The sequence below is a fragment of the Plodia interpunctella genome, chromosome 8 (assembly GCF_027563975.2).
Source record: "Plodia interpunctella isolate USDA-ARS_2022_Savannah chromosome 8, ilPloInte3.2, whole genome shotgun sequence".
Taxonomy (NCBI): domain Eukaryota; kingdom Metazoa; phylum Arthropoda; class Insecta; order Lepidoptera; family Pyralidae; genus Plodia; species Plodia interpunctella.
In genome coordinates this window covers 2329027-2345316 of record NC_071301.1, presented here as the reverse complement: position 1 = coordinate 2345316, position 16290 = coordinate 2329027, and the positions used below count along the sequence as shown (strand labels likewise).

At 33.6% G+C, this 16290-nt stretch overlaps 1 protein-coding gene across 1 annotated transcript in view; it reads left to right on the top strand.

Moving 5' to 3' along the window:
• LOC128671901 (uncharacterized protein) overlaps nt 1-16290 on the top strand; it is a 54785-nt gene that overhangs the window by 6941 nt on the left and 31554 nt on the right. Inside the window, exon 2 of the mRNA XM_053748733.1 lies at nt 7937-8232. Within this exon, the coding sequence (XP_053604708.1) occupies nt 8041-8232 (192 nt within the window). The 5' untranslated portion in view covers nt 7937-8040. The remainder of the gene's footprint in view (nt 1-7936; nt 8233-16290) is intronic.

The following is a 16290-nucleotide window of genomic DNA, read 5'->3' as shown; positions in this document are numbered from 1 at the left end:
AAAACCAAACATAGCGCCAGTTAATCCCGGACGCAATATTTGTACAAAAGTATTCCTTTTCAACTATCCAATACGATCGACATTTTGCAATGAGAAATAAATCATAGCCATATTCCCAGAAGCCCCATTCGTTAATCAGATGGACCGAGATCAGAAGTCATAGACAAATAGAGTACAGCCGGTCTATATTTTACTTTGAAACTATTGCAGCGGTTTTGAACGCACGGCTTGAAGTATTGATTCAGTTATTACATCGTCGTTTGCGACGTTCTAGGGTTGAAACTCTGTATTTATCTTACTGTGTCTATGGGCGAGTGGCATCGTCAAATTTGACGTTGATTTTAACCGGCGCACCGCTGACATTTAGACAAAATGGCACACTTTTTTTCAGCGCACGTTAAAGTTAACATCAAAGTTGACGGTGCAACCCATCTTGTGTCTATTTTAGATTGTAAATAATCCATGTAATATTTCTGACATAAAATATGAAATATCATTGCTCTAGTCACATAAAATATCATGAAAATGATCGATAAATAACTTATTTTCGAATGTGTTAATTGCTGATTGCTAATTACTTTTTACGTCTGATATAAATTTTTACGACTACCTACCCACATCCACCTGTCAAGGAGATTTACTTTTCAACAGTTTGTACATAATTTCCAATAATTACGCGTCGACAAGTACACGACTACTCAACATAATTTTCTGAAAACATTAAATTTTAATACCGTCATATTCCGATGTTAAAATTGAATTACACGGCTAAAATTGAGATGCCTCACAACAGCACACCACATTACCCCGCGAGATATTCGCAAAATAAATGATCTGACATCAACATATGTGGGAGATGAAATTAAATTCGCATTTTTTACGATAATAACCGAGTGATTTTAGGGATTTACCGACCCTCCTTGGTTAAGGGTTTTGGTGTAAATTATGATTCGGAAGGTATTGGGCAAACTCAATTTATATAAACATTGTAAACACGCTTTTTTATGTCGAGCCTTCTTGATTGGTATTTGGTGCGCGTATCGCTTCGGGTCATTATGAACATTCGGGGATTTCACTTATTGAAAATTGTGTTTCAGTTGTAAATCTTTTATCTTTTCAATATTTATAGCAAAAAGGTTACCATTATAAAGGAATAGCCAAGTGTTATAGGAGTCAGAGCTATTGATATTGGTGCTCTGAGCATAATAACTGAATAATTCCGAAAGTAAATCTGCGTCGGGATAGTGTCGGGATAAAAAATGTTCTATATATTACAAGTTATATTTAAATCATATTATACATTCTCATCATATACAGTACAGATCAGAGAATGTAATGATGTAATAAATGTACAATAGGTACATCAAGTCATTACATGATGTACCTACTGTACTGATGTAGCTTCGGTAAATATAATTTAATTTAGAATATGACGTGAAAAAGTGCCTGTGAAGGAGGTCTATTTTCTGAATAAATGATTTGATTTTGAAATTCAAATTCAAATTCAAAATTAAAATCATTTATTCAGAAATTAGACCTTCACAGGCACTTTTTCTCGTCAATTTTTATATTCATATTTATTTCTCACAAGCTACAAGCTACTGATTTGTTTTTTGTTTCTTAGGGGCAAATCTGATTTGTTTCTTAGGGGTTATAGCCAAGTACTGACAATAAAATCAGGATTGACAGCATATTCCTCGTCTCGCCTAATGTGACGAGAACTACTAGCGTTTCGGAACGACCACTGCTGAGAAGAAATGCCGAAAGAAATTCAAACAGTGTTGGTCCCTATCATTCCAGAAAGGCTAACGGTAACAGGCACGGAAGAAGAGAAAAAAAAAACATTATATTAAATTTTTTTTGGAAACCCTTTAAATATAATTACTGAGATTGAGCATTAAATATCCGAAACTCGCATTCATAAGAAATGTTAGGATTACGCAGCCCTATCTCAATTTTCTTTACTCTTTTTGCAGCATCAGTTGCATGAAAAATTCTGAACAATACGTGAAAATTTTTGACAAATGAAACAAAAATGTTCTGTCATATAAATCTATCCTGGATATGGGACGAGCATTGTTATTACACGTAACTCTGTCCTAGCTGAGATATAAAAGCAACAAGGCATTCAACGCAGTCCAAAATATGAAAAGTATTTTACGTAAAAACGCTGACCAGCTACTGAAAAACCTTCTGAACCTAAACACTCTACGGCTAGGTAATGGTATCTATTATAGAGTTGTCTAGTTAGGAAACTCACATACTTAGGTTGGGTTACACCATCAATTTGGACGTTAACATTAATATGCGCAGAAAAACGCAAAGTACGCCATTTTGTTTAACATCAGCGGCGCGCCTGTTAAAATCAAATTTTATGGAGCAACACAAAAAAAATGTAATAATATTTTTCGTCTTTTCGTTCGAAAATAAAAGATTACTGCTCCGTCACGGAACGTTGTGTCGAAGCAGCGTTACTGCACAATTTTACATATTAGTTTGACATGGACGTGCGTCGCCGTACCGCAGTTGTGGCATTCGACACTGCGATGCGAGCATATTGAGACTGTCTATCGCCCATTTTCGCCAAATATTCCATACGCACGGCGTCGTCGCTCCCTATAGTTCCGAACCGCAGCTAGGGTGCCAGATAATATACGTATTACGGGAACGACAGGCGACAAATTCTATTACCATATAAAAAGGTGAAAATTTGAGTTACATTCCGAAGTAATAGGTTTCCGTTTCATCCTCCTCAATTCGCCGCATGCCTAATTTTGTTGTAACCCTTTTTAAGAAAGCTGTTGTAGCTGTCTAGCCTTTAAATCCCTTGGTTGCCTTACGACATGCGCACGAAAAGCCTGAGCCTTTAAACATGTAAAAAGTAATATTTGTAAAAGGATCAGATTTAAGTTAAAAATTTTTTAAATTGATTTATTCTACAACTACTTTTCATTCATAGATTCATATAGAAGGTGTTATGTGCACTGGTGTCAGTGTGATTGGTTCGCTGCGTCTCACTTCGAATCGATTCGATAGTGAGAAGTGAAATGAAAACCCCCTCTATTCATTGGTCGAGTTCCACCCTTAGATTTTAGGATAGCTGATCTAAAAAAGGAAGATGTGCAAATATATTTTAAAAAGAAGTTAAAAATCAAAAGCAAAGGGATGCCTGTTGGACTTCCTCAATTTTCGCTAAATTAAGTTTTGTTAAGTCAATATTAAATTTGCGATCTTACGAACACAACTCCCTCGACTTTCGTCTGTATAATATTGTTAAATCATAATTTTTACTATCAACTTTTTAAATAATTGTTAAGAATATTTCGTTTTTAAATATAAATGTGACTATGTTTTTTTGTTTATTTGAATCTTATATTTCTGTCTTAGTTGAAACAGAATTTTAAGTATCGACATGATCATTAAGAAGATTTTTTTTAAGTACTTCTGTTACAAGTTTATTTGTCGTCAACCATGTCTCGGTTACGGCTATAAACTGTTTTATTACAACCATATTAAAGCTATTACAGATGTACATTTTTTATAAAGTTGAATATCTTTTATGAATATATAAGATCCTTTCGTAAATGCTAGCAAGGCGTCTTTATTTACCTACTCATAGTGTAAAGTTATTATGAAAATGAATAACAATCTTGACTTGTCTTTTTATTAAAATAAACACTTATAAATCTCAATAAATTTATAAACGAAATTAAAAATTTTAAAAGATGAATACTATTTGTAATATAAAAATACGTATAATTAATAATACGTATAAATAAGGTATACCTTTCTTGTCTAAAAGGTATACCTTTTTACACAAAAAAGGTATACCTTTTTTGTGTAGCTCAAAAAAAGCGACCGACCTATTTTCTTATAAGAAAATATGTCGGTCGCTAATGTGTGACTTCTTTGATGCTCAACGCTCAACAATGGATGCACGCTTCGCATCTCAACATTCGGGATTATGTTTCTCTAAAGTGTGAACAAAGGAGCTGATATTTTGGAAGTGATGAACTGTGAATTTTATTTAGTCAAATAAATTATAAATATCCATTTTCTGTGCATCAGGTAGGCATATAATCGTGACATTGTGTTTTTTTATAAAGAGCTTTTGATTTTTTTAAATATTACCATACATTTTTAAATAGTCGGTGTAGTCATACATATGACTAGCTGCGTGCATTGCAAAAGTGAACATATACTTATAATCCTTTAGCATTAAGTCTCCACCGGCCTTTATATGTGCAAGTATACCAATGGCCTGTGTGACAAAAAATTTTCTATGTTAGTCTCCAGCTCTCTAAATTTCTCCGAAACAAAAATCATCCTAAACCGTTTTGAAATAGGGACAAATAAACAATTTTTCACATATAAATTATTACATTTATAAAATTATAGTATAGATATACACAATGGATTTAAGCTACAAATATTTTTACATTTATTACAACTCAATTAGTACATTTATTACAACTCATATAACTAACCGAATTTACGTATTTTCAACGAAACTTGACATAACTGAATAACGTTAAGAGAAATTTATCGATTCTGTATTTAAACCCTTACATATTGATGTCGAAAATATACGCTCATATTTAACTTACGAAAGTACTGAACAACACTTGAGTGGAGTGGCAATCCAAGGTCGACATAATTCAGCTATAGAGGGATTTGGTTGAGAGGCTTTGACGGTTCTGCTAAGGTTGTATACTTACAGGATACACTTGATGGATTAAGTATGGCGAATATGGAATATTAAAGCACTATTCGCTCCTACATCGTTACGTCACTAGGAATATCGATATATTAAATTACGATATATTTATGTATACTAGTAAATTCAGTGGGTAATTAATCTCTAGTAGATTTACTATCGACTGATTTCGATGTCATTACGAAATTACTGTTAACTCATGACTCATCATCGAGTGTGTTATTGCTAACACTGGTGTCAGATTTTATTCAAGTCGCCTAAAGGCATCTGACATGACTTTTACGACTACTTACCTCTATCTAGTGCCAGGTAGTCGCATACACACTGTGGAACTAAACTGTCGACCAGTGTGCAGGTTTCAGGAAGCATGTGGTTGTCTATGAAAACGACTATTTGGTATACAAACTCATATGGCACGAGTAGGATACGAACCTGAGACCTTTCGATCCACAGGCGGGCGTCTTAACCATTACACCACCGCTTCTCAACACAATACAACAACACAATTTCTAATAGTTTTTTTAAGTTTTACCCTCAAGTTATATCAAACATGAAATGCTAAGCAGTAAGTTGTCTATTAAATCTTCTATTCTGATATGAAATATTCATAAATTCATACTTTTATACTAATATAATAAAGAAAAAGGATATATATTTTTGTTTACAACGAATAAACTAAATTACCATTAAAATATGATCTTTGAATATGAAATTTGGCACAGAGATGTAAAACTCATCCAGGTGTAATGTAGGCTATCTTTTATTTATTGCCGACAAATAAGGGACATAGCCCTAGTGAAAGACGTTAAGTTCAGAAAAATGTGGAAATACATAATTTTATGAGATGACTAGCTGCGCCTCTGGGCTTTGCCCCCGTGGGAATTTCGTGATAAAAAGTATCCTATGTACAACACGACCAGTAGCTTTCGCGTGAAAGAGTTTTTACTACTTTACGCGAAATACGTTTACGTGTACACACATACATTCTTACAAACTTTCGCATTTATAATAATAGCTACGCTCCGAGGCTTCGCTCCCGTGGGGAGTTCGGGATAAAAAGTACCCTACGTGTTATTCCAGGTTATAGTTTATCCGTTTACCAAATTTCATAATAATCCGTCCAGTAGATTTCGCGTGAAAGAGTAACAAACATACACACATAATATCCTCCCAGACTTTCGCATTTATAAATAATTGTAGGATTGATTTTAATTTAAAACATTTTCTCATGTGCATAAGATAGGATGGTCAAAACATTATGTAATCTGTCTCGTGTAAACCCACCCTTATATTATTATATATAAAGCATATGATGGGTTAAGGATAGCCTTAAGTAACGCCCAATCGTAGGGTTTATGAGGAATATGGATGAGATAACTGGGAACTTGTGTATTGGGAACAAGTAAATAGATACATATTTTGGTAAAGTTCTATGGGAAACCCGTAATGTGTTGTATACTACTTTTTCGACTACCTATATTTTGGACGGTTAAATTAAATTAATCACGTTATTTAAATTACGAGTGGGTTGCATCAGTAAAATTTTACGTTAACTTTAACCTGCAAAGTAGGGCATTTTGTCTAATCGGTGGCGGGCAGGTTAAAGTCAACGTTAGAGTGACTGGTGCAAATCACTTTTAGACATTTAAAAATTTACTCTCGGCTCAGGCCGCATACTAAACTTAAATACAACTTGGCCGATTTTTATGAAATTTTACACAGTGATAGACGAATCCTTTAGCAGTGACAGGCTAATTTTTTAATATGGTTTTACCCGAGCAAAATCGGGACGGACCTCTAAGTAATATTCATCAACAGCAGACCCATTAAATGTTCCCACTGCTGGGAAAAACCAGTGTTTCGAAGGAAGGTTTTTGTATTTGTTACAATGGACGTAACAAAACGATTTTTTAGACATAATTTATCTGCCCAAAGCATCTTTTTATTTACCACCTCGTACGTAGAAAGGTGTTGCTGCTACCTGGCCACTACATTAATAATATTAAAAAAGTAATTATTACATTTGAAAATGGAACTCTTTGGCTGTAGAATGCAGTTTGTTTCAACTGACTGACAATTGTTTGCATTGTGTGGCGCGAATTTATAAATTGCGTGTCATTATCATAATGGATTCAACTCTAGAAAAATTTCGTGCGATGATTTGTTATGATTTTCGACGTGGTCTAACTCAACAACAGTGCATTGATAAACTCAGTTCGACTTTTGGCGATCAAGCACCATCGAAGAACACTTTCACTCTTTTAGTGCTACCTTATTTATTTAGGTATATAGTTTATTTATATATTCTTTAAAAAAAATTAAGGGACGCAGCTAGCAAAAGATGGTCTAATATAAATGTAGCCTTCAGAGGAGACGTAAAATATTTCATTGCGCTTTTACTTTGATGACCCAAGTATGACAGTATTATAAATAATGACTTGAAGCAACTCGTTATAAGTTAAATGTCGACTGCGGAACGAAAAGTATTTTCCAGTTTTCAATTCTAACGTCTTAATGGCTGTAATATTGCAAATAAAATTGTTTATGGTTGTAACCGAGACATAGTTTAACTTTATGGTTTGTACGTCTTCGAGTGTTTATTTTAATGATCGCTTTAATTGTGCCCCAAGCTTTATGTTGACCGCCATGTGGATTATTATTGTAAGTTGTTAATTTTGTCGTTTGGTTGTCGACACAAAACCAGTCACAACAGTCACAACAGTGACTGGTTTTGTGTCGACTATACATTATGTCGATACAGTTTGCGGCGGATTCGGTATACATTGATAGTTTGTCGTCGCGGTAAATAAAAGATCTCATACAAACTACGCGATGTTCATGAATTCGCATCGCCATCTGAGTTTTATAATATGATAGTGTGTAGCCGTGTAGCCGTAATATTGTGTGTGAATTACCTGTGTGTTTTTTTGTGATTTTATAATGATATCAATACCTAAGGCATGACAGACATGAAACTTGTAAAAAAGTATATATTTAAACGAAAAATCTTAAAACCGTAAATGTACATATTTTCAATAAGTAACAAAAAGACGTACGCCTCGTACTTGACCGATACATCAATACAAATTCAACAACAATTCAGCAACAATATTTCTCGTAAAATTCTAAATATTTTTTACAAAGTTTCTTTGTGCAGTCTTCATTCACAAATTTTATATCCCTATTTCAATAAATGAATTATTTATCTCTTTGTTGCAGATAAAATGCAAAACCGCAAACGTCAAAAGAAGAGACGGCCGAAACTTTTGTGTTGTGAAATGGACTTGCCACGCGAAAATGTAACTTTAAACTGAGTAATAAGAATGAAAATGGCGTTGCAGTGTTGCCCAGTGGGCCGGGTTTCGAGCAGAGATTTGCTAGTGATAGTTCTATTTCTGTGTCGGACAATAGTTTGTGACAGTCAGTGTCCGAAGTTTGGTGAAAAGCCATTGGAGACGAGGGTACAGGATGCCTCGATAGTTTTTAGAGCCGTTGTAGTACAAACTCATCATCAGGTATGTACTATTTTATTGTTATTGATTTAGTATTCATACACAAGTAAAGGAAAAAGTAAGTAAAGATGGAAAAGACAAGACCAGTTCAAGACCAGTTAAATTAATTGATGATAATTAAAGTACCTACTCTCTCTTTCTCATATTCGTGTGTTTTGGTTGCATTCTCGACTGTGACGTATCGAAATCTGCGTATTTTCAATTAAAAAAAATATTTTTTTAAATTTTCTGCTGTGTTAACCGCAAGACTGAAATTGATGAAATTTGGAATTAATGACCCAATGTCAAACACAGCCGCGAAAACTGCAGACTGCATGGCTAGTCCCATTGTCTCCATTGATTGAAAAATATTAATTTATTTAATTTTTCTTATTGATTGAGTTATTTACTGAAACATACTTTATAAAAAATAACGAAAACCAGAGAGAATCGAGTATAGTACGTTAATCACTGCGATATGAAATAATTTTGGCTTGGTTGCCCGACGAAGTGACCCAGTGGAATTATTTGATTGAGCCGGACTCAGCTACAGCGAAAATAACGTTACATTTTGATGGCGTTTCTGGCTATTAATATTCTACTACGTTATAGGGAATTGAGTAGAATATTTTGATACAATAATTAATGAATATTGACATGATTTATCACGAATCTTTTGTACATGTTGAAGCAGATCTAATTTCAACAAAATTGCGTGTATCGTGATCTCAAAAATATTGGATTAGAATAATATTGTATTGAAGAGACATTTGGTCTGACCCAAATCATTAATAATAATCACAATTTATATTACTAGCGGCCTGTCCGGCTTCGCTCGGGTAAAAATAATTATACACTTAAACCTTCCACAGGAATCACACTATCTATTAGTGAAAACCGCATGAAAATCCGTGCAATAGTTTTTGAGTTCATCGCAAACAGACAGACAGACGCGGCAGAGGACTTTGTTTTATAATGTGTAAAGATAATAGCTGCGCCTCGGGGCTTCGCTCTCGTGGGAATTTCGGAATAGAGGTACACTATGACAATATGTTATTCCAGAATTTATTACTGGATGTTTATTTATCATTTTAATTGTATATTTCCAACACTATTTCAGATTTCATCCTACTGTTACGTTACGTGAAGAAATTACTATATTTTTAGCGCGCTGCACCGTGCCGTGAATGAGTCGTAAATAAATGCATCATATGTGCATCTGGGTCGCCGAGTGAAATGTGACCTGTTTTAAAATTCTCCTTTTGTACGTATAATCGAATATATCATAAATGAAATCATTTACTTTTATTGAGGGAGTTGCTGTTGCCCGTGACTCTATCTGTAGCAAAAGTAACCTATACTACTCTAACTACTCTAACTCCACACCAAAAATCTGTTGCTCCGTTTTGACGTGAAAGATGGGCAAACAAACACACTTTCATATTTATAATACTGGTTACGCCCCGGGACTTTGCTCCCGTAATTTTTCCGAAATCGTAACTCTTTCCGAATTTCAGAATAAATAATACCCCATGTGTAATTCCAGGTTATATTCCACCCATGTAGCAAATTCCATAATAATCCGTCCAGTAGATTTTGCATCAAATAGTAACATAGAATGTATGTTACTATTCGACGCAAAATCAAAAACTTTCGCATTTAAAATATTAATAGGACTATGTTCTTAGATTCTTCTTCTTCATCGAGGGAGTTATCACTCTCCATCATCACCGAATGTCGAAGTCGTGAGCAGCTTCCATTTTCGTCTATCCTATCCCATCGATTTTACCTTACGATCCTTGCCTTTGTACTGATACATGTACCCTTTACCCTTTCGCTCTTCGAGTTTCGACTTTTCCTTCAATATAGAATTTCATAAAGCTTAAAATCGTATACATATCTATGATATAATGATATTCTTAGGATTAATTAACACAATTTCAATCTCTGATGCGTGAAAACGTCGTAAATCGCATGTGTTTAGGTATTTAATTATGCTAAAAATTTCAAACTTCAATACGCTTACTCAGTAATTCTAAAGATAGCTATTATATCTTGAACACCATAATAAGAAAAGGCGTAGGGCGTTGAAAGGTCAGTCAGATAATACGATATAACCTAGCGCCATGTTTGCCGTACAAACATACGAACAGATCTGCTCAATTATATTGATACATGCTCGAGAAAACCCAATAAAGGAAGTATATTGGATTTGTTCGATAAATACCTCTGAGATCGATTTGATTCCGTATAGTTTTGCTCGTTTAATCGAGTAACAAACTTTCTAGTATTTAAGAGATATTATGTTAGAATAGGAAGTGATTTTTATATAGAATTATTTGTTGGTAAAGAACTTACAGTTTTATTCAGAATTCAGGCAGCGTAAGTCTCAAGGGAGCTACCATGAAACATAAAACATGTAGCACGTCATTGCATCCCCAACTTTTACTTTTTTACATGACGAATTAACATGATTTTTGATTTAACATTACATGACTTTACACTATATGGAAAAAAAGGGTTGCACTCCGGAAGTGCCGGCAGAAGTGAAAACTTGAATATTAACGTTGTGCACTTTTGACGTCTTACGAATCACGTGTCCTGACGCGAGTTTAATCAATATCAATCATCATCAATATACATACATATACATATAATAAAATTGAAGAAAGGCCAAATTTGTACATTGGATATTTTTTTAAAATTCTTCATGGAATATACTTAGTTACTGATATAGATGACGAACATATAGTTTTGGAAATTTTTGTCTACCTGTCTGTCTGTCTGGACGCGCATCACTCGAAATCTACTGGACCGATTTGCTTGAAAATAAAAAATATGTAGGTACCTTATATGCCGGGTTAACATCTTAGATACATTTCATCCCGGTAAATGGTCAGGTTCCCGTAGGATAATGGAAAAACTAATTATGAAAAAAAAGGCCTCAGAATCCTGGGTTAACATCTTATAGACATTTCATCCTGGAAAATAAGGAGGGTCCTGTAGGAAAATTAGATACATTTCACACTGGTAAATGGTCAGGTTCCCGAAGGATAATTGAAAAACTAATTATGAATCAAAAATTCCTCGGGATCCCGGGTTAACATCTTATAGACATTTCATCCCGGAAAATGAGGGGGGGTCCCGTAGGAAAATTAAAATAACAATCCACGGAGCCGATTTACTATAAAATTTTGTAGAAAGGTATAAACAGAATATAAACAAATTGTTTTTATCGATTAAAGTTTGTTATAGATATAATGGACGCAGTATGTATCAATATATCAGAATAAAACTCTTCAGTTACTGAGTGACTGACTGACAGATAACGTACGCCCGAAACTGCCGGGCGGGAAGTTGAAATTTGGCATGTAGGTGAGTATAGGTGAGCACTAAGAGAGGATTTTTGGAAATTCTACTCCGAAGGAGGTGAACCAGGTGAAAAACTGTAAATATGAAAGTTCTACACCGTTGAAGTTATTGACTTGAAAATTTGGATTTTGGTTGTTTACAACAAAGTAATGAATACGTGTTTCAGATTTTTCTGAAAATTAACCCTCAACCCCTTTAGGGGTGAATGTTTGGGACTTAATACAATTTTCAAAAGATAACAAGATAAAAAGCTGAAAATTGACACACTTACTTTTTGTAGTAAATAACAGTACCTAATAGTAAATACAAAAAATGTTTAATTTACGTTTGTGGTTAATAAAAAACCGGAACGTAAAACGTCATGGAAAATGGGATGGCACGTGTTGCAGAAAGCGGGAGTTGGAGTAGAACGGGACACATTGCAAAAAACATGATGGCACAATATGCAGGAAACGGTACGGGATATCTACTTTACATTATATAGCAGGAAGCGGGATTGGACAAGTTTTCGCGACGAGACACGCAGCGGGAAACAGAAAATTTAACTAAAGATGAGAAAAAATGCGAATAACAATCATATATGTTTACCAGTCTTACAGAGTACGCGATAAAAAAATACTGAGATTTTTTACTGAGACTATGAAATTCACGCGGGCGAAGCCGCGGGCAAAAGCTAGTATTTTAAATATAAATGTCTATCATTACTATCATACTTCTTTCCACTATAAATGACTAATTAATACTGATTTATATTTATTTTCTATTATTTCGTAGTGTTTTTAAATAAATTTCTTATTTTTTAAAATACAAAATACATCGTAGATTATTTCGACAAAAGGTTGTTGAACAATTTTCGTTTTCGAGATTAACACATATAAGTTAAACTTAATGTTAACTTGAAGGTTCAACCTTAACTAACGTAATAATATACGTTGTTCTGTTGTTAATACCCGTAACTCATCATGTTACATAATAAGGATCTTTGCAAGTCTCGGCTTTCATGTTTAATATCCGGTGTTAGTGACCCTTCCTAGACCGAGAGCCTGGTTATAAAGTTTAGCCTTTGAGCATCACTCTCTCTCTCTCTCTCTCTCTCTCATCTGAGAATTTTCCTAGTTTCTTCCTTAGCCGTTGAGGGTCGAAGCGCAGCATTTCGCACGGTCGTTTTGAGAGTGCATAATTATTAAAAAGCAATTTAAAAAAAATTTGGCTACATTCTTCTTAGGCATTTTCGATTTACTAGTGGTATTTCTCTCAAAATATAAAAATCTGGGCTAAATATATAATTGTAATGATCAATTCAATTATCACTCATATAACTATATAAAAAAATATTTTTATTTTTTATACCTATTACGTACAATAAAGGTATTGCCAACAAATGAAAAAATAAAATACTTTCGATTTGATATGTTCAATACATACAGCATTGAGTTAAAAAAACGGGTAGCACCCCGGGAGTGCCGGCAGAATTGAAAACTTGAATAATATTAACCATTGTGCATTTTTGACGTCTTACGAATTTTCGATCAGGGTCACGTGTCCTGACGCGAGTTTAACATTTCCTACCCATCACAAATAATGCACAACGCCGCTAAAGAAGGTTTCATTTCAAAAACTGTAAATAGTTAGTACTGTGCTTAACGATATTCATAGCTAAATTGAGTCAGAATCAACAACAAAATAAAAACACTGTATCGCGATAAATTACCATTTCGTGAACTTTTATTTCGGATTGTACTTTATTTTCGCTATGCTATTACTTACTCTGTGTACTTTTGTAGCGTCGTGCCATACTCGACAGCATACCATAAGCCATAAAGCCTAATTTACCTTGAATCCATTAGTTAGCACACGTACAATAGTGCCTTCAACTTCATAGTAAGATTTCAGATTGCTTATCGAGATTAAGGTTTTTGTTTGGCTTTTGTTGAAAATAACAAGTTTAGTAAGAGTTATATCTATGAAGATAACTTCATGGCTTTAATTTGAATATCAACTCTTGAATATTCATAATTAATCTGTGACCTCAAACCACGTTATTATATCTTGCATAAGTTAAATAGCTTGTGAGTGACCAATACTTAACAAAATTTTCTTATTAAAATAAGGCAAAGTAAAGTTTAAACATTATGATGGAATAAAAAACTAATACATACACACATGCATGAACCCTGAAAACATAACATACTTTCGACGCGTCGCGTAAAAAGCAGGAATATAATAAAAAAATATTAAAAATTGATATGTAATTTTATTTTATTTTTCAAGTAATTTTCGTATAATAATAAATTATAAAGAGTAAACATATGAAATAAAGTTAAATCAAACACACAAACCCAATTTAATTGACGCAAAGAATGTTCGTCGTGCGTCGTAAATATTCTGCCACTATTGACAGTCATATTTCTCGAACGACAAAATTAGTTGTGTACCGCCCAGATTGTAATGCCACTAACGACACAATATCCGGGTCAAAATGTTGATATCTGAACCGGGTATATAACCGGGTTTGTCGACTGTAACCAACACGGTTAAATTTGAGTGAGGCTTCACGCAGTACACGGACGGTGAAATTTTGCACGATTAACAATGTCAAATTTAGCGTACATATCGTACTATTGTTTCAAATTTACGTAACGAAAATTTGAACAGTATGTACAAATACGCTTTTAAAGTATCCATTTCGTTTCAGCTGTAATTCACAGTTTTGTGTATTTTTGTGATATGATAAAGTTTTTAATAAATTTAAATTGACAAAGCTAATTTTCATTGGAAAAATTATTTGTTTTTAAATGAAATAAATTTTCAAATAATAAATTGGAAAAAGTGTTTACATGTTATAAAAAATGTTAATGAAATAAATTATTCATAACTAAACTTGAACTACTTAAAAAATATACAATTAAAATCAAAACTAAGGATTTTTAAACAATGGGTTCATTTTGAGCCAGATTTATTCATAGCCGAATAGTACAATTATTCGTGAACACCAAATATACTAATATTTTGCTTTATTCTAGCTTTTAAAAATCTGTTTTTTTGTATTCACATTCTGAAAAATAGAATCACCAATCACGATGTACCTACTGCGAATCAATAGTAAACATTTTCATTTTATATATTTACTGGCTCATCCTACGGTCATTAACTGTATCTATTCCAAATCCTATCAAAATCAGCTCAACGGTTTAGTAGTAAAAGCTCAAACAGACAACAACCAACAACTTTTTCTTTCAGTAACATAGATCTGGTGCAAATCTGGTGGCTTTTGGTTTTCTCTATCGTTGTACGATGACGTAAAATGCGTTTTATCTACTTCAGCTAACATTTAGTGACTACAACAAATATTTTTATACGACTACCTACGAAGAAGATAATGTTTTCAGGATTTTATCATGTAAGTAGTACATACCTAATGTAATAAAATGTAGGTATCAGATATCGCAATGTAAATTACCTGTTTTTCAATCAATAGGTTATCGAACAGAATTTAGGTTTGATGCATCTTCGAAAAAACACATAATTAAAGAATCATTAGTGAAATTCACTACAATATTTCTTAAAATATAATAAAAAGAATACAATATGTTTGGTCGATATTCGTAGTTGCTAAAGCGCCCCATAATAATCTACGAACGAACTATTTCATAAAGTTTGAGCTCTAACCTAAGTGATTTAGGCTGAAAAGTAGCAAGAGGAATTTTAATTTGTATTTATTCTACTTGGACAATGTGGACATGACCTTCGTCTTGTCCATATTCGTCTTAAGGTCTATACATGTTGGGAGACTGTTGAGCTCTTGAAACATAGTGCCTAGATCTTTAAGGTAGTTATGAATGCATCGTAGATAGCTTTTAAAGAAAATTAACTTCATGTAAAATGTTACTCATTAACAATCTTGTAACCATAACTTGTGGGCCATAACATTTAGAAATCCTTTTGAACATGTCAAAAGTAAGCGGTCTTTAATATTCAAAGAGTAAAACCGATTTTCCATTCATATTTAAATGGAAGGTATTGATGATGTGGAATTTTCACCAGAAAACAATAGAATAAATATAATTGGAGTGTACGCCAACACGGCGGTTTTAACCGGTTCTGAACAATATCTATGGTCGTAATAAATGAAACTCTTGTGTAGTGGCAATTAAAATGTAAATATATATTGGAAAACAAAAAATACAACACAACTATCGGCTAATATTTGAAATTAGAATAATGTTGTCAACTTATTTCTCTCATACAATTTTGGTGGCCAGTGCAGTTATTTTGTTGTTATTTAAATCCTGGACATACCGCCCGCCAAGGACATAATTGCAGAATGTCCTTCATAATGATTGTAAACCGCCCGCCATGCCAAAATATGCAGCATGGCTGGAAAACAAACTGCATTCTTCCTTGGAGGTGGTAACAAACTCATAATAATTTGTTACAAGCAAAAATATTAATATTATATCCAGTTCTTAATGAATGACCACCAGTCAGATACATTTATTGACTTAAAACTTTTATTTAAAACAAATTACAGCAATTATGAATAATAAGTGTCCACAGTATTTACAGATAAGGTATTCTAATAACTTAACCTACTCGCAACACGTCTAAAGGGAACATAACGAGATTTTACATCAGCAATACCAGACACAATCCATCCAAATGACGTGTTTTGTGCGATTGCCAATCCTGTGGAACATCTTTGAACGCCCG